Genomic DNA, 25,839 nt, shown 5'->3' with positions numbered 1-25,839 from the left:
CCCACTTGTGATATATAACTTATGAGTGATTCCTATTGTTTTAATAGGAATAATAATACTGTTATAATAATACTGTGTGTATCAGTATTATTATAGTGAAGAAGCATGTGTTACGTATTGTCCTAAGGACATACACATAAGTTGCTAGTTACTTGGAAATTGAATTTAAATAGAAACGTGTTGCGAGAATGCTCTAGTGATATCTAATAATATTTGAAATGATAGGAAAACTACTCTTGGTATTTAAAAATAAATGAAGTTGGAAATTACTGCTTACAATAGGAAAAATGAGTTCTTAGAAAAGGGAACTCTTGAAGAGCTTACCATTGTCTTTTCAGTAGATGCTAGAGGTGTTGAGTTTTGACCGAGGAGGCAGAGTATGTCACATGATGTAAGTACAAACGGGAGCACCCTCACCTCTTGGTGTGCTCTCTTTTCAGGAGCGGACAATTGAACGCCTAAAGGAGCAGCGGGACAGAGATGAGCGAGAGAAGCAAGAGGAGATAGACACCTACAAAAAAGATCTTAAAGACTTGAAAGAAAAAGTCAGCCTGTTGCAAGGAGACCTCTCAGAGAAGGAGGTTGGTATTACCAAGTGGAGTTGCTTGGCTTGCATAGTCATTGCACTCTGAAGCTTTTGCTTTCTGCACAATGCAGACGAGCAAGAATGATTTTCTTAGTATTCTATGGCAGGCTTTCTATATGCTCAGGAAGCTGTGAAGACGGCAGCACATGGTCTCACTCATTTCCTCGTCTTTTACTGTCTTGATCTCTGTCCTAAGAGTTGGTTTCTTATGTGATTCTGATACTTTTGCAAATTTTAGAATGACTGAATCCTGGTTACACTGCTAACATTAAGAAAAGTGGCACACAAAAGGAGGAAATCTAATTATAACCACTGTTAGAAACATAATAGTCTAAACTTAGTTGACATCGTGAATTCGGATCTTATTTTAATAATCTTGTTAGCATAACTTAAATAGCTTAAAAGTTGAATGTTATGTAGTAAGTAATCCAGTAGGTTTGTCTGATAACTTTAGAAAAATTTATAGAAGTAAGTTTCTACAAGAATTTTCTGTAAAAGGGGGAGGGGAAATACACATTTAAGTTGGTGTGGTCACAAAGTTTGGCTACTTACGGTCTCAAAGCTCAGCCGCCTTTTATTTTGTGAGAATAAGTACCTTGGGTTAGAACTCTTGTTTTTGAGCAGGTCCACCTGTTTCTCAGGCTAGCCTTCGATTTCTGCTTCTGCCTCCTGTGTGCTGCAGCTACAGCTGTGTCCCATGCCTGGTTTGTGTGGTCCTGCAGATCAAACCTAGGATTTGATGTGCTCCAGGCAAGCTCTTTACCTGAGCTGCATCTCCGGCCATGTTTAGGACCCTTTATGTTACTCTTCAGTTAGTACTGAGGACCAACCTTGTTTTAATTAATGTCTGAAAGTTTTATAGTTCATGGATGTTCTTGGAGTGGAAACTTCCAGACTCTATTAATATAAATTTAAAACAATGCAATCCATATTTTACTTCACAGTATTTATTTCAAATATGTCTTCTTTTAGGCTTCTCTGTTGGATCTGAAGGAGCATGCTTCATCCCTGGCCTCCTCAGGGCTGAAAAAGGACTCACGGCTCAAGACCCTAGAAATTGCTCTTGAGCAGAAGAAGGAAGAGTGCCTGAAGATGGAATCTCAGTTGAAAAAGGTTGAAGAAGTTACTTACTTTTTTACTAAGCAGTCTTACTTTTCTGTACATAAGAACACTACTGCAGATAGCTCTGTTTTTTGTTTTTAAGTTAAGGATTGTAGTGACAATACAGATTTTACAGTTACTTTTATTTTTAATTGGTCAGAGGTATATTTGGCCTTGTAATTGTGACCAAACATCTAAGATTAACAGCATTAAAATTGGAAATATTTCTTTAGACCTAGAGTTTGAGAGATTCCAGTCCATGGCTGGATGACTCCAGTGCTTTCAGTCTTTAGTGAGGCAGGGCATTATGGCCACCCAAAAAGCAGGTAAGAGTGAGGACAAAGTGTTCCTTTAAGATCATGTCCCTAATGACCTTCTTCCTCCACTGAGATCCTACCTTTCAGTTCCCACCTCTCTGCAGTGCCGTCATGTCGTGCTTCTGTGACTGTCCCACAGATTAGCTCAGAGGCTCCTGATTTACTGACTCACTTCCCACTCACCCAAGTTCTGAGCACTGAATTGGCAAATCAAGCCTTCAGCACATGAGTGTGGCAGGCTTTCTATATGCTCAGGGAGCTGTGAAGACGGCAGCACATTGGCTCATTCATTTCCTCGTCTTTTACTATCTTGATCTCTGTCCTAAGAGTTGGAGATGAAGGCAACTTCACCTCCAGAAGTGGACCTCTAGAAGCTTCCTGCAGTGCGCTCATTGCTTTCTCAGCACTGCTCCTCTTTCTGTTTGCTTACCAGGCTGTAGCTTCTTGTCACCCCCAGTTAGTCTAGAATTTTGCTAGTACATTAACATTCTTGCTTGTCACTAGAGTCTTCTCTGCAGTCTTTGCTGTTTTGACAGTTCCATAATATATATATATATTACATTTTCATTTCTGTCACCGCTCCTCTTTCCATCTCTTTCACCTGCCCCCAGGTCCCTTTCTGACAAGCATTTGTAACAATTGAATTTAAAGCCAGGTGTCTTAGTTTACTCTCTACTGCTGTGATAAGCACCTTGAGCACAAGCAACACTAGGAGAAAAGGGCCTCTTTCATACAGTGTACAGTCCATCATGAATAGAAATGAGGGCAGGAACTGCAGCAGAGGCCACGCAAGGATGGTTGATTCCCATGGCTTACTCTACAACTCAGGACCCTCTGCCCAGGGGAGACACTGCCCACATGGGCTGAGCCTTGCCACAACAATAATTAGTTAAGAAAACACCCCACAGACTGTAGGCAACCTGACGTAGGCAATCTCTCAGTTGAGAGTCCTTCTTCCTGGGTGATTCTAACTTACATCAAGAAGAACAAAACAGCACACCGCCGCTCTGCGGCCATGGTTTGGTATTATTCTTTGGAACATGCTGAGCTCATCAGTGCTGATAACAAGGTTTGTCACTCCTCTGGACTCCATCGGTAGGTCTTTCACTTGAGCAACCAAGCAAAGTGAAGGTCTTTTCCATTTTGCCGTCTTTCATTCCAAAGAGAAAGTTTCTCTGATTAAGAAAGAGAGTAGTATTTTTACCTGGGTATAATCAGAGGTATTTAGAAGGCAGCTTGGTTGGTATGGTAGTTCAAAGGGGTCTTAGCTGGGTAAGACCTTTGCTTTTTCTCCCTCAGTAGCCTACAGTGCACTGTCCTATGAAAGCTGGTTAGCAGCGAGGAGGCTCCCCGCTCAGTTCCAGTTTGATTTCTTTGTAGTCCTTTTTTTTTCCTTCTTTTGTTGCTTTGCTGTGTTAGGACTTCAGGTACTGTATTGAATTGTAAGGCAGAGTGGGCACTCTTGTCTTACTCCTGATTTTAGTGAGAATGCTTTGAGTTTTTCTCCACGTAGGATTATATTGTTTACATTTGTCAAATGTGTACTATGACAAATGTATACTATAGTATCTCTTACTATGTTGAGATAAGTACTTCCTATGCCTAGTCTATTAGAGTTTTTACCATGAAGGGATGTTGGATCTTGTTGAAGACTATTCTGCATCTATTGAGAAGATTTCTCTTCTGCTTATAGTATTTTTGTGATTGTTTGATTGAGTTTATTGTTTTATTTATTGAGACATGGAGGGTCTCTATAGCCTTTGCTGGCCAGTAACTTGTACCTGTGCCTTTGCCTTCTGAGTGTTGGGGTTACGGGTGTGTGCTTCATGTCCAAGGTTTACATTTTGAATTAAACAGTCTACTCTGTTTGCAAAGTTCACTAATTAATTCATTTCTTCTAAGACATTCTCATTATATAACCCTGGCTGTTCTGCTATGGAGGCCAAGTTGGATTGGAACTCACCAAGTTCCATCTATCTCTGCCTTTCAAATGTTGGGATGTATGCCATCATGCTCATCTGTAAAATTGTCTTAAGTAAATAAATGTTGTTTTTAATACTGCCTTGGTAAATAGCTCTCTCTTTGAGTTTGTATTTTTTTTTTTTTTTTACAAAGTTGCAAAGCTCTTTAATGTGATTTAATGTTCTTGGAATTCCATTTTAAAGTGTAAATAAACCCAGCAAAGTTTAGATATAAATGACTCTGATATAGAATTTGCTATATTAAGAGAAAGTTCATAATTTTTTTTATTTCTTCCTCTTTGTAGCAGATGGAGCTTATTCTTAATGGTTATTTATTCTGCACCATTGGCTCCTGCGATTTGTTTAACCTTGAACTTTTATTTAGTTACTCCTCATTTCTCTCCTCTTTCCCAGTTGTTCTTCTTTTCCTGCCGTTTGTTTTATTTTACTTTTAAAACATGTTTTAAACTGTTGAGATGGCTCACCAGGTAAAAGCATATTACTCTTTTAGAGGACCAAGGTTTGGTTTGCATCACCCAAATCAGGAAGCTCCCAGCTACCTGTTATTCTAGTTCTAGGGTTTCCAATACCTGTAGCCTGCATAGGCATCTACATTCACATTCACATAAACACACACACACACACACACACACACACACACACACACACACACTTAAAAGCTTTTTTTAGAAAAATATTTATTATTGTTTTTATTGTGTATGTTTTGTGCCAGTGTATGTGAATGTAGGTGCTTGCAGAGGCCAAAAGATGGGTATTGGGTTTCCTGGAACTTTAGTTACATGTAGTATTGAGCTATCTGATAGAGCAGCAAGAGCTCTTAACTGCTGAGTCACCTTACTCATCTCTTGTCTGTTTTAAATCAAACAGAAATTATCTTGAGTGCATGGTACAAATTCACTTGTTTAAGTGATTGAGTTTCTGTCACATGTCAGTTAACAGTATGGGCTCTGAGGATGTGGTGGTGGACAATATAGCATTGTTCACTGCCTTCAGAGAATTAGTGCTCTCTGTTGGGGAAAATAGACACATAGCCAGCAAAGTCTAGTTCATCACAGTGTCCAGGGTGTAGAGGAAAGCTCTATGAAGTGACATGTAACTGGTGACTTTAAAGCTAGGATCCTGTAGCATGTATGAACCGTAGGACACTAGTGTTTATACTTCATAAGTATAGTATAAACAGTAGTATAGTTAGGTGTAATCAGGTTTATCTGAGTAGCATTGATTAGAAGCTTTTGTTAACATTTGCTTGATTTTCGTTACCCTTACCCCGAACCTCTTTGTTTCCCGTTTCCTATTTTTGTGTGTGTGGATAGTAGTTTCTTTTTTTCTTCCTCTTGCTTATATAAATACAGTAAGGATTCTTTGAAATAGTCCTCGTCCTTTCCTTCCTAGCTGTTAGGAAGAGAGTATTAAAAGAATCACTGTAGCTTTTTCCAACGCATGAGGGAATGATGAAAATGGGAATTTCCCTCCTTCAAACTACAAAATGGACAAAACAGTGAACCAAACTAGTTTCATACAGTTGGAGAACAGTGATCTCTGTTTACTTCCCACACTTGCCTAGTTGTTTCTGGATACATTTTATGAGTAACGTAAAGGTTAGGTAGTAAGCATTGAAGAGAGTAAAAACTTCCCTCCACTGGGAATGGAACTTTAAACAAATGAACTTGATGAAGCATTCACTTTCACAAATGTAGATAATACTTTCATGAAAGATTTCACTTAATTTACGCAAATTTTTTTCATTTACTCGTGCTGCTTTGTTTTAGAAAAAAACATTTTTCTAAAATGTTTTCGGAAGAATTTATTTGACTAATATTTTTGAAACACTTTAAGAGATGTAATACACTTTTCTGCTTATTGAATGAGAAAAAAGCAATGTCTCAGTCTTCATCTTGTCATTAAGAACATTCGGTATATACACGTGACTTTAGAAATCTGGGAGAAGGACCGTTAGCCGGTTGTACTGTTTTGCCAGTTACAGAACCTTTTAAAAGTGAGGTCTGGATGGCAGAAGTAGGCCACTAACACCCTCAGGTTTGGCCAGGGTTGTACTTGTAGCTGGGCTCTATGTTTCCTGTGCCCAAGAAGGTCATCCCGTGTCCTTCCAGCCTCACCAACATGGATGGAGCCTGGGCTGTTGCTCTTCCTCATGGCAGACTTTGCCTTTACCCACGAGCTGAAACAACCTCTCTTCCCTTAAGGTTCTTTTTTCAGGCATTATGTTACAATAACAAGAAAATTACAGTGAGTAATTTGAAACTTAGTTTTTGATTATGAATTTGCATACTCTAAAATGTATTGACATTAGTAGGTGCCCTTTACAACAGAACCTTGAATAATATATCATTTCTTAGTTCTTAGCATGGATCTTGCTTTCTGACTTCCATTTGTGAATTCCAGGTTATCTTGTAAAATTCTAAACTTTTCTTTAGCAAAACATACTTGAGACTAGCTATTTCTTTTTCTTTGTTTGCTTGTTTGTTTTGGTTGTATTCAGGGTCTTACTATGTAGCTCTGGCTGTCCTGGAGCTCACTATGTAGACAAGGCTGTCTTTGAACTCATACAGATTCACCTGGCTCTGCCTCCCAAGTACTGGGATTAAAGGTCTGCACCCCTGTGCCCAGCTGAGAGTCCTGTTTTCTTAACCCAGCTCCATTTTCACAGCATACACTTGTATCCATTTGGCAGAGCTACATATATAGGAGAAATAAATGCGATTAGGCCATACATCAACTTAGCATTGATGTAAGAGTAGTAAGATCAGAATTTAGAGCCTTCTAATGCCTTCTTCTTCCAATGCCAATTCTCACTCTGCTCTGAAGAATCAGTTGTGTTATGATCATTTTTGGTTTCAAAATAAATATTCCAAGATAAAATAGTATTTTAAAAGAAATCCATACATAAACTAAAATAATTCCTCTCCATTTATTATGAATCTTTTCATTGTGTGATTCTTAAGCAAAGAAAAGTCATTAGAAATTGAAGATTACCCATTAAGTACTTGCTAAAACACTCAGTTTTCATTGAAATATAAATAGTTCTTTGGGCATGGTTTGCCCATTACCACTGTACGTATATTGGCTAAACCTTGAAACTTTTTTTGGTAGGCACATGAAGCAACATTGGAAGCCAGAGCCAGTCCAGAGATGAGTGACCGAATACAGCAATTGGAGAGAGAGATTTCCAGGTACAAAGATGAATCCAGCAAGGCCCAAACAGAAGTTGACCGCCTCTTAGAAATCTTGAAAGAGGTGGAAAATGAGAAGAATGACAAAGATAAGAAGATAGCTGAGTTGGAAAGGTAAGAAAGAGGAGGCTTAAGTGGGACTCATTAGCGTGGAAAAATCAGAGCATGTTTGTACAACTTTGATGAAATGTTGTTTTCAATATTCTCTACCCCTGAACTAGGTTTTTCTTCACTGCTTTTTACTACCCTATTGTCTACTTAACCTCCTAAGTCAGTGTAAATTTTTTGTTACAGTCCCTAAAAGATGACATAGAGTGGGGATAAAGTGAGAAACTGTTACTTGAACATCAATGATAAGAGAAAATATTCATTGATTAAGAGTCCAGTTTTCTCCTAGCTATATTCAAGAGAGTAAAAAGAGATCCTTGGTTTTATTATTCCATTGTATGATGAGTAAATGATCCTCAAGTATAAGAAGTTGCTGAGCTGATGATCTTTTGGGCTGCTAATTTTTAGAATGCATAATTTAGAGTGTGGGAAAGCAAATGATTATATCAGTTCAAAATTAGGATGGACATTATTATGATAATGTGAGACTCATAGGTAAGGCTTATCAGGTTCTAAGTTTGAAATCTTCACAGTCGGTTGTAGTTGAACAAATCCTGTCAGATAGATATCTCTCTTGGAATATTTTTTTGTCTTTTATACTGAAGATCAAGCGTATAGTCTATTATCTCCTCCTTTTATATGGTCTGTTTAACATAATCTCACAAGTACACATAAACAACTTTTCCAGTAGAACCTCATAGTCAACCATATTTTTCTGGACAGCTGGAAATATTGACAGTGACAGGATGAAGTCACCAATTCATATAGCTCTTTAGAAAGTGATGTTTTAGGAATAATTTTTTATTTTCATTTTGTTGAAAGCTAGAAAGTATCAGATGGCATTTTGAAATTGTTTACTGAGATATAACATTTGAGAGTTAGCAGTCTGCTTGATATTTTCCTTTCAAGTTAGTATTTCTTCTCTTCTATATCCATAGACTGATTACTTAAGTGAACCCAAAATACAAATAATAGGGTCTCATTCTTGCCTATATATCTTAATTTGATATTAACTCTTTACATAGTCTATAGTTCTTGATGATTTGTTTATTTTTATGTGTACCAGTATTTTGTTTACACCACGTGTGTGCCTGGTGCCCTTGGAGGTCAGAAGAGGTTTTCAGATCCCTTGGAACTGGAGTTACAAATGATTGTGAGTCAGCATGTAGGTGCCAGGAATCTAGCCTGGTCTTCTAGGAGGGCAGTCATTGTCTTTAACCACTGAGCCATGGTTCCAGCCCTTTCAGTAAACTTCTTTATTAAATCTAGAGCTTCTAAGAACATAGATTGTATGCATTTTCATTCATCTTGATCTTTGCCCATCTCCCTTTCCACAGCATGTTTGTTTGCACACACTTAATTACATACTTTCATGAATATAGGACTCCTTTAGTGTTTCTGAGGTGCCAGAAATCGGCAACACTACATCTGTAATATTGAAGAATGACATCCCACTATTTCAAAAAAGTTTCTGAATACTGGTCCTTTTTTTTTTTTTTAGATTTTTAATTAAATTTGAAGTTATTACTTTGTGTTATATGCAGCTAGCTTAAAAATGATTCATTTTTGACTACTGTTTTTCTGTAAGATGGACATGTGAAGGAGAATAGGAAGTAGGGCTAAGTTAAACATACAAAACAAAAGATTCAAATCTAGAAATGCTATGTGAGGGAGAAGTGTGAGCTGTTTTGTTGTCTTTCTAAGGCTCAGTCTTCTAGGAAGTGTTCCTGTTGTTGAAGTAAGCGAGCTTAAGCTGGCTTGGAATTCTATTTGATCATTATTAAAGCTGTCAGCTTGAGGTGTACCTCTTGTATACTCTCTGCTTTGAATAAAATCAGCTTCTGTTCTTTCTGGGAAGATTCTATATGCTAGTCATAGTGCTTTAGTCTTTTTTTTTTTCCCCCTCCCTTTCTTGCCCAAGAATCTTTGAGTTATATGTTACTGTGCTGGGACACTTGTTTTTGGAGACTCACTCTCATGAACTCCAAATTGGTCTTAAAGTTGCTGTGTGGCTATGAATGTCTGATACTTCTGCTTCTATTTCTTATGTATTGTGAGTACAGTTGTATGCCGCTCCAGGTTTATGTAGCGCTAGAAATTAATCCCAGGGCTTTGTGCATACTAAAAACATCAATCACACTATCATTTGAGCTGCATACCCATTCTGGGGTACTCTTTAAGGTAGCCCCCTAACTGCAACCCCATCTTGTAATTCAGCATGTAAAATTTACTTCTTGAAGCTATTCAGTTTTTAAGTACAAACAAGAAAAGCAAACTGAGAATTAAACCCAAGAAAATCCTTTGAATTTCTTACTACTTTAGCATTAAAAGGTTTCAATTGCATTGGGAAGAATTGTCAGAGTTATTCTTTGTGGATGAAGGAAATAAATGAACGGTTCCTTTCCCATGTTGGTTCTTAAGAAAATCACAGTGTCTCTTAGAAGATGTGTTAGTGGGATGCTTTTTAGTGTAGTAACACTCTTTGACCAACCACAGTTCCAAAGAGAGGATGAGTCAAGCCACCCACCCATCCATCCATCCATCCATCCACCATCCATCCATCCACCCATCCACCCACCTGTCCATCCACCCATCCATCCATCATGATTAGAGATTTTTTTAATTTATTTTTTTATTAATTACAGTTTATTCATTTTGTATCCCAGCTGTAGCCTCCTTCCTCATACCCTCCCAATCCTACCCTCCCTCCCTCCCTCATTTCCTCCAGTGCCCCTCCCCAAGTCCACTGATAGGGGAGGTACTTTTCCCTTTCCATCTGACCGTAGTCTATCAGGTCTCATCAGGACTGGCTGCATTGTCTTCGTCTGTGGCCTGTTAAGGCTGCTTCCCCCTCAGGGTGAGGTGATCAAAGAGCCAGCCACTGAGTTCACGTCAGAGACAGTCCCTGTTCTCATTACTATGGAACCCATTTGGACACTGAGTTGCCATAGGCTACATCTGTGCAGGGATTCTAGATTATCTCCATGCATGGTCCTTGGTTGGAGTATCAATCTCAGAAAAGACCCCTATGCCAGAGGTTTTGGTTCTGTTGCTCTCCTTGTGGAGCTGCTGTCCCCTCTTACTAACTCCTTCTTTCATTGGCTACTTCCTTGCACTCTGCCCAAAATTTAGCTCTGAGTCTCAGCATCTGCTTTGATACCCTGTTGGATAGAGTCTTCTAGAGTCCCTCTGTGGTAGGCTCTTGTCCTCTTCCCTGTTTTCTCCTTCTTCCTATATCTATCCCATTTGCATTTCTGAGTGAGGATTTAGTATCTTACCCAGGGTCCTCCTCCTTGCTTAGCTTCTTTAGGTGTACACATTTTAGTATGTTTATTCTATATTATATGTCCAATATGAATAGAGATTTTTTTTTTTCCAGTTGAAACTAATCACTCCCCAGTTCACTTTCCTTACATTGGGGATTCAATAAGAGAAATAATCTAGTTGGGGAAGGGTTCATAGGAACAGGAGCAGAAGATACTGGGGGGAAAAAGACATTGTCTTACATGTTTGTGATGATTTTGGAAGCTGGCTAAGCGAGTCTAAATTCTGGTTCCTTATAAACTGGATGACATTTGCATAGGCACAACCGAAGCAGTGGGACATAAGCAGGGCCTCTTTGTCTCTCATGTAACCCAGCCCTATTTCCAAGACCTAGAACTAGAGGGTTCATTTGTGTGCACTCAGATTAGCTTGGGTAATATCTCCTAGTAAAGCGTCTAGAGGTGTGTGTGTGTGTGTGTGTGTGTGTGTGTGTGTGTGTGTGTGTGTGCGCGCGCGTGCACCATACATACTCGCACCCATGTATACCAGAGTGCAATGTCAGGGGTTTTCTCAGTCACTCTCCACCTTATTTTACGAGACAGAATCTCACTGAACCTGAGGCTCCCTGGTTCAGTTAGACTGGCTGGCCAGAGAATCCCGGGATCTGCACTCAGCTCCTCACGCACTCTCTGTGGCCTCGGTGAGTTAATGTTCATGGAAACCACCATCTAGTGGCTGTGGATAGTCTTTACAGAGAAAACAAACTGGAGATCGAGAGGCCCCTGTCTGAATAAGTAGATTTAGATTACCTGAGGTCTTAGCTTTCTGTTGTGATAAAACACCCATGCAAACAAGCTTGGTGAGCAAAGTGTTTATTTGGCTTCCTCCCCCACCTCACAGTTCATCGCCGAGGGAAGCCAGGGCAGGAAATCAAGCAAGAACCTGGAGTCAGAAATTGAAGCAGGGGTCACAGAGGAACACTGCTTTCTGGCTTGCCCTCAGGTGGCTCCCTCAGTTTCTATTCTTAACCAATCCAGGACCACCTGCTTGTGGGTGGCACTGGCCCATAGTTGGATGAGTTCTCACATATTAATCATTAAAGTCCCACAGACATGTCTATAGGCTAATTTGACAGAGGCAATTCTTCAGCCTAGGTTCCCTCTTCCCCAATAAGTCTAGTTTGTGTCACGTTTGGAACAAGCTGACCAGCATACCTTCAGAAACTGAATACTGTAACTGAAAATTTCTCTTCTGTACTTGGTATGTTAGCATTTCCATATAGATTTATAATGAATAAACTTTTCTGTGGCTTTTCGCACCAGCTTACACCCAGTGTGTCTCCTGGCCATCCTCGTGGTCCTACTCGTTTCCTGCTCCTTCCACTCTGTGGTCCCCCAAGTCCTAGCACCGGGTCTGCTCTCCAGCTTTGCCCACTTAAGGGGTGTGAAAGTAATGGTCACCCTGTAGACCCAGCTTTGTCTGTTATCGAATACGACTTGAAAGTTGTTGAGAAGTCTTGTCCAGCATGCCCTGTTCTCCCTGTGCCTGAGTGCTTTGCCCAGAAGATCCCTTTTAGACAACTTACTAGGATTTAGCTTCCTGCATCTTTTGTCTCTGACAAGAGAGGAAGAATATACAACTGTGACCTTAGAGGGGTGTTCGCACATCCTGGCACAGTGTCCCCACTTGTTTACTTTGCTCTCCTCTTCAGTAGAATTTACAGTAAACAAACAACCTCTACTCTCAGCCACACAGAGCTTCAGTTGACTCCAGCGAGTGGCTGACATCTTAAGGCTCCAGGGGTAGTACACATTAGGGTGCTGAGAGACCTAAGTTTGAAGTTGGCTTTCTTTACTGACTGTAGGTGGTCTCTGCCAGCTACCCATCATCCTAGGCCTTAGGTAGAAGTGATGAAGCCACCTTACAGGTGACAGTGTGGAGGAAATGAGTTGGTGTGCAATAATGTCAGTGGTCAGCTATTGACTGTGGTGTGGTTTTGCTTCCAGAGTTAGACAATCCCAGCCTGTCCTTAGAGCAAAAAAAGGGAGAACAGCAAACTTTTATTGTTTTCAAACGAAAATCCAAAGAAGGTTAGAAGAGGAGGCCCTGCCCCAAACATAATTCAGAGGAGCCCAAACTACCTGGTATGAGGTAAAGAAAAGTGTCTCTCAATAATGTTAAGAAATTGAAACCTTGGAAGTTGAATGGGCCATCAGCAAGTGATGGTAGATGCTATATATAAAGGCACCTGTGCCGAGGAGGATGATTGTAACAGAAAAGGTGCTGAGTGTATAGATGGACAGTTGCTTCTCATGTGGTTCCCAGAGCAGGCATTGATAGGGGCCAGGGCAGCCGTTAGTGCTACAGTCAACGTGCTCTTGGCTTACCATCGGCAGTTGTTTGAATATGAGCAGGCAAAAAGACACAAGCTGGATGCTGACCTGCAGGAGCAAGTGGAGGAGATTCACATATAGTAGCTGCCTTTCCTGGAGGAAGTTTAGGAGGGCTATCTTCTGGGAGAGGGTTGGCTTCCTGATTGCCTCCAAGGCGCCCTTCTCCATTTCCCCTGTCTTCTCTGTCGTCTGCTGCACGGACTTCATCTTTTTCTTGAGGTGCCTATGTTTAATCTGAGCCATTAAGAATTCCATGAGGAAGAAGGTGGTTATGCAGATGAAGTAGAAAAAGCACCACATTTCTGGAATGGAAATGGTAAACAGTTGTTCAAAACACTCCATAAGACAAGGGTAGGTGATATTTCCGTGGCAGCTAAAATCATCATAGATTTGTTGCCATGGTATCCGGACCACATACAGCACGATGCTGTACAGTGAGATCAGTCCCAGCCACATCGTCCGCCCAGTGTTGTGGCCAGATTTCTCACTTGCTGCTGAGTACAGCACAGGGATGACTCCAATTACCAATGCAGCTTCCATATCTTGTGACTAGAGGACCCTGGTGGAACCTAGAGACCAGCGCTCTCGACAACACCCTAGGAAGGAAAGCAAAGCAAAAAGAAGTTGGGGTCAGTAAGTGAGAACATGAAGCCAAAGCCTGCTCAGGTTTCAAGTCAGCAGCATCTCTCGTGTTTTGACCAGCTCAACTTTCTTCCACAAGCAGTCATTGCCTTCTCTTGAAGAAGTTCTTTCTTTCCAGTTCAGCCTAGGGCCTTTGGCCACCAGGAAGTCCTTCTGTCTAAAAAAATCACAAATGTAGTGAATCATTTTCTTCCTACATTATGAAGTGTTCAAGGCTAGGAATCCAACTTTTCTCACAAGTCAGTATTATTCAGGATGGTGCATCAGCATAGTATAGACCTAATTACATTAAAAAATCCTATTGTATCTGTCTATCCTACGTTTATTGTGGACATCTTTATACATTGTCCCTTTGCCTGGAAACTTCCTGAGACTAAGAAGAAAATAACACACCCTTGTCTTTCTTGCTGCTAAGCACACAGGTCACATGACTTACTTTCACTCTGTTCTCAGTGCAGATCTGTAAATATAGCTGCCACCATAATTTTATAATAGTATTAGCAGTGGCGGTTCATGGACTGCAGGCACAATGTGAGCTTTATGTGAGTGGGAGAGGTACCATCACTGTATTCTTTTTTTGGCAGATAATCTGGGTATTTTTGTTTGTGTCTTTGTCTCTGTCTCCACCTTCTTGTGTGTTTGTGTATGTGCATGTGTGTATATGCACACGCTTTACTAGAGATCAAACCCAGGCCCTCACCTATGCTAGACAATCTCCCTCAGCTCTTCATTTTTATTTTGAAATAAGACAAGGTCTCACTGTGTAGACCAGGCTAGCCTCAAACTTGTCTTCCTGCCTCAGCCTCTGGAGTGCGACAGTTATAGGAATCTTCTTTTATATGATGGTGACCAATCACTTGAAGCTTACAGCAGTTAATAGTTGCTTTCAGTTCTTTATTGTGGTAAGTAGTCTTGGTATAAATTCTATTATTGAACTACTTTTGTGGCATTAAGTACAAAACCATCAACCCCACTCATCTGCCAAACGATTTTATATTCCCACCTTGAACCTCCGTATGCACAAAACATTAACTGCCCTTCCTCCTTGAAAATTACGATTTCGCTTTCTAATATTCAAATTCTTCTTAAGAGTCTCTATGTGTGTACTGTGTGAGCATTAGCACTGTTGGTGAGGTGACACTGGAGCAGTTCAGGCACAAGCAGCAGGAGTTTAGCCTCCAGAGTGAGCTGGTTGGCACAGGACTAGCTGATGGGCCTGGCAAAGGGAGAGATGATCAAGAAGGACCAAAGGAGTAAATGAAAGTAAGGGCGTATGAACCGGGTAAGGCACTTGTGTGCCAGGCTCTTTTCTACAAGCTGGCAATTATGGAACGGATGTAAGTATTCTCATGTTTTAGTTAAGAAAAATTAGATCTAATTTCTGTTCAAAAGACTTACTTCTAAACTGATTTATTGGCAGTTAGATTGTTCTGCTGCTGGGCCACAGAGTCCCCTGTACCTGTCTTTCCACAGCAGTGTGGCTATACTGGGGACCTTTCACCCAGCCCATCAACTGCCATTCTGCCAACTGCTTTGGAATTTTCAAGGAGTTACTCCTTTGGCTGGTAATCTCTGTAGTCTCAACCAGTCAGGCCCAGAGGAACCCCCAGATTAAGCCTCCTTGATTTCAGAAGGATGCTGCTGTCAAGATTTGGCCAGGCTTCTGTTCTTTTTTCTTCAGTCTGTTCCTATGTTTTCAGTAGTGTGAACTTGGGAGTGTTGGTCAGCAGATCCACCAGACGTTATTATCAGCCCTCTTCCCATTCTTTTTAAGCCTCTAGCTTTTTAAGCCTCATGTATTCATTCACATACACACATGTGGGAACCAGGGTCAGCCTCAGGTGTCGCGCAGACACCATCCATCTTTCATTTTGGCAGTAAAGTTAGTTACTTGGTGCAGAATTCACTGATTATGCTAGGTTGGCTGGCCAGTGAGTTCCAGATATGTGCCTGTCACGGCTGCCATAATGCTGGTATTACAAGCATACGTTACTGTGCCTGGCCTTTTTTTTTTTTTCCTTCCTTCAATGTGAGTTCTGAGGATTGAAAGTTGGTTTTTGCACTTGCACAAGCTGAATTACCTACCTATCCCAACCTTTGTCTCTATATTCTCCTCATATCCTTTCCACCCCCTCTCATATCCTTCTTTAAAACTGAAAATACAGAAATTATTGGCCAAAACCCTTGTTTTCTTTCCAAATCCACAAGCCTATTTTTACTGGTTATTGCCTCCTCTTCTTGGTCACAATGGTGGAAAGGCTCTGTTCCTTCCCTTTGAACAGTCACTGTCTCCAGTGAACTCCAGGTTGTTTTAGAAACCTCTGTTACTCAGCATTCCCTTAAGCTCCCAGCTTCAGCTCATCTGCTAGAACCTTGCTCTAATTATGGAAGCAGTCTCTTTTATACTGTGCCCCAGCTCTCCACTGTACTTCACTGTGAAGCTTCCTGAAAGAATTGGCTGTTGTCTTAGTCACTGTTTAATTGCTGTAAAGAGACACCAGAACAACTTTTATAAGGGAAACATTTAATTGAGCTGGCTTGCTGTTCAGAGGTTAATCTGTTATTGTTACAGGTGGGTGACAGGCAGGCAGACATGGTGAAGAAGTAGCTGAGGGTTCTGCATATGGACCTGTAGTCATCAGGCAGAGAATGAGACACTGACCCTAGCTTGAGCTTCTGAAACCTCAAGGGTGCCCTAGTGACATACTTCCTACAATGCCACACCCACTCCAACAAGGCCACAGGAGTCTGTGAGGGCCATTTTCATTCAAACCACAGCTGTTACGCTATTTGTCTTCACCTCCCTGCTTCTAATCCACTTTTAGCCTCTTTACCCTTTTGAGATCAGAACCCTTATCTCTGTTACAAGAATGATGTACTTACTTTAGCCAGAAAATGAGATGCCTAATTCCCTGGTCAGGTTTTTATTAGTGTTTTAAAAGTTTTTCTTGCCTGAAATCTCAGACCTTCATGCCCATTTAGACTTCGAATAATTCCACTAGATGAGATTTATAGAATATGTATTACTTTTCCAGTACATTAAAATTTAAATTTATTCTTTGAAATCATAGATCATACTGTAGGCTGCTATAACCTTCTTGTATCTATAGTTCTCTCTCTCTTTTCAGTTTAATTTATTATTTCATCAGGAGTTGGCCCTCTCCCACGGGGTGGGTCGTTGGTGGCTCTCTCCCATGGTGCCAGTCATTGGCTCGCCATGCCCTCCATCTCTTTTCCGTCTTTATCCTTACACTTCTGGTAGGCGAGACAAATTTTGGGTTGAAGGTGGATCTACAGTTCTAAACAGAAGAATAGGAACACTTTGCTCAGTTTATGTTTATCTCAAAAAGCAGTTTCAAAGGAATGGTTACGTGCATCATTTTCCGAAATGTTGTTTGTGTCTGAGTTCTGAGTGAGCGGCATAAGGTAGAGCTCAGTGTGTGTTTACTGAGAGTGTGAATGGTCAGTGTGAAGCCAAGGGGAGAAGCTACTAAATAATGTGATCTTGGTAAACACAGTGCTGTTTAACTATGCCTGCCAGGCATCAAAGACTAATGTCTTTGAGGGAATGTGTTCACCCATGCTTGCAACCTCAGCAGTGGGAAGATCCTGGGAGGAGAGTGGTCTTCTAAAGAAATGAAAAGGCCAAAAGAAAGGAAAAGAAAGGCTGTTTTTGTTGTTGTTGTTGTTTTGGTTTTTTACCTGATCCTATTTGCTTCTTTCTGAGTAAGCTGCTTGCTTTTGTCTTTTTGGTGAGTTTCATTCTTTTAGTTAATAGGAGAGCAAATGGCATGAATTTACACACTTAGTCCTTCTATCACTTGTTGTCATCTGTGGATCATCTTCCCGAAGTCCCCATTGGGCCAAGCACCTTAAGATTCTTTATGGTTCTTTGTTTTTGTGGATTTATTGTTGTTCTTTTTAAACCGTGAAGATTTACTGTAATTACTATTAACTAAAATATTATTCATTGTGTAGATGTTTAGTCCTGAAATGTGGTCAAGAGTGTGTATGCAAGATTTTAAATTTATGCTTATTAATTAAAAATACTTATATATGTAAATGCCTGTATGCATTTACATATATGTGCAACTGCTCCCAGAAACCGAAGGGCTTTAGAGCCCTTGGAAATGAAGTTATAGGAGGTTGTGAGCTACCTGATTTTGGTACTGGCAACCAAACCCAGGATCTCTGCAAGAGCAGCAAATGCTTTTAACTACTGAGGCGTCTTTCTGGTCTCATGAAGAGTTGTGTTTTGATGCTCAAATAATGATGAATGATAATATAAGAGATAAAATAAGATTTCATTTGTTCATTGTTAGTGGGAATATGTTCAAATTTTTATCACACTTTTTAGAAAGGCTGGTATCTTTAGATGTTAATGTTATTCCTAATCCTAAATGACTCTGGCCTTTTTTATCATAAGCAACAATAGTAAAAGGTTATTAGAAACTGTTAGCTATCAGTAGATTGGCCAATCTTTGCCTTAAACCATGTATTTGAACGTGTTTTATACATGGTAAAAGTGTATGTATTCCTACAGATTTCTAAAATGTATCTTAGTATCAAATATGCCTAAATAATAATATAAAAATAGGTGTTTTTTATCCTTAGCATGTGTGGAAGCCATAGGTCAACACCCGGCATCTTCTCGCTTGCTCTCTAATATTTTTGAGACCAGCAAAGTCTCTCAGCAAGCCTGGGGGCAAGGCTGGCTGGCCAGTGATCTGCCTGTTTCTATTCCCAAGCCGTGGGGTTACAGATGCATGTCAGCATTCTCCTGCTCAGACCCTCCTGCTTGTGCAGTGAGCGTGCCACCCACTGTGTCAGTTTCCAGCACCCTGCCTCCTTTATCTGAGTCTGGGTCTCTTTGAAGGCCCCTCAGGCTTTGAACTCTTGATTTTCCTGTCTCAGAACTACAGGTGTGGACTCCTGGCTTGTTTCTCTGTCTTTCTTTTTCTTTTTTTGATATAATGGAGCTAAATATTATCGTTGCTTTAAAAATCTCATGTGACTTTTAAACCTAAGCTCTAAATTAGACTTATACAGTAAAGCATAATTTTAAAAACAAATTAAAATATTACTTGCATACAATCCCCCCCACCCTTTGGTAAGGTGTGAAGGGTTTTTAATTTGGCTCTGAACTTGAGGGTGCAGCCCACCATGGCAGGGAGCAAGGGGAGCATGCGAGGTTAGTCACATTGCATTGGCATTCAGGAAGCTGATAGAAATAAATGTTGATGCTTTGCTTTGTTTTCCATTTTAAAAACACTATTATTCTTATTACTATTATTCCTTTAGTCTCTTCCTTTTTGTTCAGTCTGTAATTCTAACCTGTGGGTAGATCTTCCCTTTGCAGCTAACCTCTCTGAGAGCGTCCTCATAAACACGACTGTAAATCTAGTCACATTGACAGGAAAGATCAACTGTCACATGTATACTCTCTTGTCAGTTTAATATTTTAAGTTATAACATTCATTTCTGTTCTTCAAGGGCTCATGGATACTCTTTATCTATACTATAGTAATCTGTACTAATGATTATCTGTACTAATGACCAACATCTCAGCAGTTCTAACATTACTCAGAAACCCTATATCCTAGGGGCCAAGGCACTTGCTGCCAAGCCTGGAAACGTGGGTTTGAGCCCCAGGACCCCGTGGTAGAGGGAGAGACTGCTTCTGCCGGTTGTCCTCTAGCCTCCTCCCTGTGCTGTGGCATGCACATGTGCACACACACAGATAAATATGTTTTAATGGATTGAGATAAACTCCTAACTGTAAAGCCCCTTAAACAGTATGGGAAGGTTAACTAAAGTAATGTTGAAACCCATTTGGACAAACACCAAATGTTCCGTTTGTTGCTGGCTTGTGGTGGAATCGTTTGGATTCCCATAGTCTTGGGTAGCCCCACCTGTTAGCTGTGCTGCCTACAGCAAACAGAGACTCCTCTGAGGTCACCTGTACTCTTCGCCTATAGCATTCCTCCGTTGAAGTCTCACAATTCTGGTATCTTCTACATCCCGGGGTCTCCATTCCACCTCACTTCCTACCTTCACAGCTTCCTGCTTTGGCCTTTTACAGCCCCCTTGAAGGCAGTCCAACCCTACTGTATATTGTCCAGCCTCGGTGTCTCTCTGGCATCTTAGTGCAAGTCTGTAACCTCACCACACTTGAATTTCGTGTGCCTGCTACATGGACAGTGTGCCAAGTTCTGCAGGAACAATGTGTGGCTCGCCCATGGCTCTAATGCTTCTGTGTTTTGGCAGCTGAACCTGGGAAACCATTTCCCTCAGTAGCTGTTGTTGAGTCCCTTTATTTCCACTCTCAGTTCAGTCTTCCCTTTCAGATGAATGCATTTTTGCAAGCTCTGAGCCTTAGATAGTGAGGTCTTGTCCTTATGGAAGCTTTCCTGTTGTTCAAGTGGGAAGTGTGAGGTTTTTCTTCGTTGCATTAATCACTTGAGTAGTCACACACACCTACCCACCCTCACCTTGCCTGTAACTGAGAGCTCATGTTTGTTCCTTTCCTTGCCTAAGTGCATATATTTAAGAAATATATTTTCATATACGTCTGTTATGTGTTACTGTAAATCTGAAGAAGAGCAGTCAGTCTGTATGTTATTTGATCCTAAATGTTTTTCTGCCAAACAGTTTAGTCCATTACTTTTGAATTCACTCTCACTTAAGTTTGTAGGACATTGCAGAACAAAAGAAAAATTTTTACCCATATATGAGTGGGCCTTAGTCCGCTTGCTCTCTGTAGTCTTCATTTCCCTGTGAAGCATTTCTGTTGGCATCTGGGTCTTCCAAACTCTTACCAGAATGGCCCATTAATTTTGGCTTACATTCTGGGGCTTCTCTAGCATCCTGCTTCAGACTCTTCCACAAATCAGTTCCAAATGCCAAAGAACCATATGGCCAAGTTTATTACATCAACAGTCCCGCTCCTTGGTAGCAATTTACTGTATTAGATACTTAGTTGTGGTAACCAAATTTCTTACAAGAAGCAATTTAAAGGAAGAATGGTTTGTTTTGGCTCCTGGCTCAAGAGTGCAGTTCATCACGGTGGTGGGAATGTGAGGCAGTTGGTTCCAGTGTGTCTATAGTTAGAGGCAGAAGAGAGATGAAGGTTCTGTTTTTGTTCTCAGAGTAAAAATTAGGTCATGAAAACAATCATGATGACATTGGGCACTATAAATCTTAACTGCTGAGGAAGTAGTACTGGTTCAGTTATTCTGACTAATTTTCAGAAAGAGAAACCTGTCTGTTATAAAAGGCAATAATAACTTACAGAGCCTTTTGCTGTAGAGGCCTCTTAAACATGGCTGTTTTGCAGGTCTTACTGCTGGTCCATATTGGAAATGAATTTTTTAAATAGAGCTATTCTTGTTTATTATTGCTGTTAGATTGCTTTATTCAAGGATTTTAGCAGATGCAGACTGAAGAATTTTAGTTATGATTAGGAAAAATTTGACTTTGAAAAAAATATTTTAAATTCTTTTAAGAATATGAGCTTTGTAATCTAAGAGGAACCGAAGCTGCAGGTGTTGTTATGCTTCTGTGACTTGGGTCCTCTTCATGAGATCGTGTGGTGAGCAAGTAACTGGTCGTAAGAACAGTGTAGAAATCTCAGATGACTGAATGCCGACACCGAATATAAAACCTCTAATGTTGGTGCAGGCAAGATGGCTCAGCTGGTAAGGTGCTTGCCACCAGTCCTGATGAACCTGAATTTGACCCTCAGAAACCCACATGTGGAATGAGAGTATAGACTTCAACAAGTTCTTTTCTGACTTACACACACATGCCATAGCACGTGTAATGTGCCTACACACGTGCATACAAAATAAGTATACACATTTAAAATCCAAACCACAACTAATGCGAATTTTAGCTATTAGAGAGAATTGACCCCCCATTTGTTCTTAAGAAATTTCGTGCCCCCTACATGGTTAATTTTAGACAAACCTTTTAATGGAATTTTCATCAAAGTTTTAAACTCTTCCATCAAAGTATTAATCTTAGATATGTATCTAATTAATCTTAGGAAATGTATCTGCTGAGATCTGGAATTCTGCTTTTTAGCACATGTGAAAAATCTGCATTACCCTGCCTTCTTTATTCTGTGTTTTATGCCTTACCCCATTCATGAATGTTAGTATTTTTAAATATTGCCCTTATTAATGCTTTCTAACTTTCTCTTTCACATTTTCTTCCTGGATTTGCTGTTTTCTTCAGTCTCACCTCAAGGTCAGTATGCTTACTGTAAAGCAAAGAGAATGTAATTAAGTTTCATTTACTAACATTATTTTCCATTCTACTAGGGACTAAAATGATAGTGGTGTTTAGAAATCTAGTTCCGAGCACAGAAAATGTCAACAAAGTAAGCTTTGCACAGCAGTGGATACAAAGTTTTGTTCTTTGGAATATAATGAGAATATTCAGAATGCAAGACTGAATGTGCTTTCACTGAAAGAACTGGAGGTGTAGAGAGCCGCCAGGGGACAGTGTGGGAGAGACTGTCTTCATCTTGTTAGCAGTTCATTCGTGATGTCTTAGAACAGTGGGATAAAAGAAGCAATAACAATGTAGAGTGAATTGTAGAAATCATGATAGTTAAAATTATAAGTTTATGTCATATCTGTTACCTAGCAATTTTATTATCATAATAACGAAGTGATAGGTAGTTCCTGTTTATGAAGGCACTCATCTCTTAATGGCTCGCAGTAGGCAGTGCAGGTTATTCCTCTCATGGGGGAGTAGGCACAAAGAGTATGATTGCCTCGGATTCAGGCAGCCAGCTAATGATACTTACTTGTAATGTTTTGGTCTTTTCCCAAGAAGTCAGGGTGTTGAAGTAAGTAACCCATATTGGTCTTAAATTTCTGATCTCCCTGTCACTTTACATTATATTATATGAACTTCAGACTTGAAAAGTAGCCCCAGATTATTTGAGTTTTCCTAGGTTTCTCATGTGCAGGTTTTGTGCTGTTAAATTAGGAGGATTATTAAAAGTAGAGATTAAATGAGTTAATGTAAGTAGCAGTAGACCATAGGGGCACAGGAAAATGGTCTTGTTTTCTTGGAGTTTTCTCACAGGTACTTAGAATTCTTCTCAAAATACTCTACTCTTTGATCATGTTTCAAGAAAGTACCTAGTTGCTTTTTGTTTCATTTTAATATTTGAGTTGTTGTTAGTTTTCTTTACTGCTCTCTGCTTCTGTCCTCTGTTAGTAGTTGGGATCATAAACTGAAGAGAATACAACCCACTATTGGAGGGAAATAAACTTTTAAAAACCTCCCTTTTGCTGGGTGGTGTTGGCACACACCTTTAATCCCAGCACTCAGTGAGGTAGAGGCAGGCAGATCTCTGTGAGTTCGAGGCCAGCCTTGTCTACGAAGTTAGTCCATGACAGCCAAGGCTACCCAGGGAAACCCTGTCTTGAAATTAAATTTAAAAAAAAAGAAGGAAGTATATAACCAAAGATAATGAAATAGGGGGAATTCCCAGGAATTTAAAATGTTATATCTAGAAATGGTCATGTCCTTCAAAGAGGATTCAAGCAAACAAATGATAAAGTAAGGAAATGTGTTTGAGATCTACAAGAAAACCAAAGGTGCAAATAAGAAATTGAACAACATAGAAGAAAATTTAAGCAAGAAAACTGAGATTTTCAAAAAGAGAATGGAAAAAAAACTACATAAAAATGCATTGGAAAGCTTCAGCAGCGTGCAGTATCGTGTTGGGAAAATATAAGAGTAAGAGAACACAAGATTGAGGAGAAGCACTTTTAGACAATAGCAACCAAGATCCTTGGGACATGAATAAGAAAGCAACCCAATGAATCCATTGCATAGGAAAGGGAACTGCAACAAAACCGTGATGCCTAGAATAAACAGTTAAATCAAATCAGAAAATTTTTACATCGAGGGAAAGATACGGACATCTGAGAGACATTTAGAACTCCAGGTAGACATGATCAGAGAAGATTTGCCCAGGATATGTTCTAGTTAAAATGTGAAAACTGTAGAGGAAAGAAAGTATCAAAAGCTTCCAGAGAAAAACACAAATTCATTTACAAGGACAATTTCATTGGAATAATCTAAGTACTCCCAGCAGAAACCCTAAAAGCTAGGAAAGCATGTAATCCTATACTTTAAATCCTGTAAATAACTGTCAAACAAGATTATTATATCTACCAAATACCTCTTTTTTGATTGATGGAGAAACAAAGACTTTTCAAGATGAGCACAAATGAAAGCAATTCATGATCATAACACAAGCACTACAAAAGATATTTAAAGGAATTCTTTATACAGGAGGAAATAAAGTGGGAGTCAGTCAGAGCTCTGGAGTATAGCAACATAGAAATCTGCTGAGAGGACTGGAGTAACAATCAAGAACTAGAAAAGAATCAAACATATCCACCTAAGTAAATCAGTAATCACCTAAGATTAACCAAAGAAAAAGAAACCAGCGGTGCAGGCTGCTTTTATGTCAACTTGACATAATCTAGATTCATTTGGGAAGAAATGCTACCACCAGATTGGCGTATGGAGCATTTTCTTGATTGATGTTTGATGCAGGAGGGCTAGGCCTACTGTAGATTCTGCACCCCATGGGCTAGTGGTTCTGGCTACTATAAGAAAGGCAGAGCAAGCTATGGAGAACAAGACAGGAAGCAGCACGTCACCATGATCTCTGCTTCAGTTTGTGCCTCCAGGCTCCTGCCCTGCTTGAGTTTCTGCCCTGACTTTCCTCGGCAATAGACTGTGACCTAGAATTGAGATGAAATAAGCCATTTTCCTTCAAGTTGTTTTTTGTCATGGTATTTATCACAAATAGAAACTAAAATACCAACCAAGAAAAAAAAATCATCAAAATTATAGAAACCAGCAAATATCTTTTAGTAGTACCCCTGAAGGTTAATGTTCCTAGTTCCCCAAGTAAAGACTAAACCAACCAAATGTATCAGAATTCAAGGCCAGGTACCAGAGAGCTGGTTCAGCAGTAGGAGCACTTGCTTCTCTGTGGAGGACTCAGGTTCTGTTCCCAGCACCTGTGTTGTGGTTTACCACATTAGATAATTCCAGTTCCAAGGACTTGATAATCTTTCCTGGCCTCTACTTGCACTTGGTATATATGTGTTGTACGTACAGAAATGAATGTAAAAACCCACATAAAAAAATAAAAATAAGTCTTTACTCCCCCTTTCTAAACCTAAAATTTCAAGCTCAAGCTTGTTTCCAAGAAATGGACCTTATTGGCAAAATTGTACACAGAATTTAAGTCCAAGAATGGAAAGCTGTATGTTTATCAAGCAATTAGAAGCAGGAAACAGGCAGAAGTAGCTATTCTTGTTACCTGACAAAGCAGACTTCAAGCCTGTTATAAGAGATAATGGAGGTTACTACCTACTTATAAGGAGAAAATTCAAAGATGATCATATATTGATGATCAATACTTAGCACAAAATGTTGATGTATTTAAAGTTTCATAAAACAAATACTGGGACATAAAGGGACAGCTGAGTCAAAGCAAGGCCAGAGGGAGGGACAGGAGATGCGAGTGAAGGAAGAGAGGATTCAAATTTATAAGATTAAGCAGTGTAGAGAAGAGAATGATAGAGTCTTAGGAAATTTGGAGGATTGTTAGGGAATACTTTGAAAACTTATATTACACTGAATTGGCAAAATTTGGAAATTTTGGAAATGGTTACAGTTCTATACACAGAATATCTAGCAAAGTTAAACCAATAGAATATAAAAAAACTAACATCTATAAAGTTTGCTGAGTTTGAAGTAATGATACAATCTTTCAAGTAAAAAGCATATGATTGGATTCTCTGTTTACTTCTACCAGATATTTAATGATTTTTATCAGATATTAAATAAGGATTTCAATTCATACCCTCCCCCATTACTTTGTCTGTGCTTCTTCTAAGCTAGTATCACCACTGTCTCCTTCCAGCTGCCATTATGATCATCTGCTACGACCTTATCAGCCATGACTGTTACCTGATAGTTACATGACCAATACCTGGGAGAGGATCTGGTGGTCAGTAGGACTGATTGATGACTTACTCTTTTGTGGCAATACCTCTGCTGAAGTTCTGAGGACAGAGTTTCAGAAAATACAGTGATCACTGACTGGATACTGTAAAGAACTATCATTTGTTGGGAAAAAAAAAAAGCTTGCAAAAGAAACAGACAAGAAGCACATCAAATATTATAGTAATTCACCCAAAAGGCTAA

The 25,839-nt window shown here is 39.8% G+C and overlaps 1 protein-coding gene across 8 annotated transcripts in view; it reads left to right on the top strand.

Moving 5' to 3' along the window:
- Positions 1–25,839, top strand: part of Erc1 (ELKS/RAB6-interacting/CAST family member 1) — a 269,824-nt gene that overhangs the window by 89,196 nt on the left and 154,789 nt on the right. For all 8 annotated transcript variants that reach the window (XM_055604168.1, XM_055604166.1, XM_055604167.1 and 5 more), the window contains 3 exons: positions 441–581; positions 1,559–1,699; positions 7,098–7,291. In XM_055604168.1, coding sequence (XP_055460143.1) covers positions 441–581; positions 1,559–1,699; positions 7,098–7,291 — 476 coding nt within the window. The remainder of the gene's footprint in view (positions 1–440; positions 582–1,558; positions 1,700–7,097; positions 7,292–25,839) is intronic.

Source organism: Psammomys obesus, unplaced genomic scaffold, assembly GCF_907164565.1.
Source record: "Psammomys obesus unplaced genomic scaffold, mPsaObe1.curated_primary_1811, whole genome shotgun sequence".
In the NCBI taxonomy this organism is placed as follows: Eukaryota; Metazoa; Chordata; class Mammalia; order Rodentia; family Muridae; genus Psammomys; species Psammomys obesus.
The sequence above is the reverse complement of the archived record's forward strand: the minus strand, read 5'-3'. Positions and strand labels throughout refer to the sequence as shown.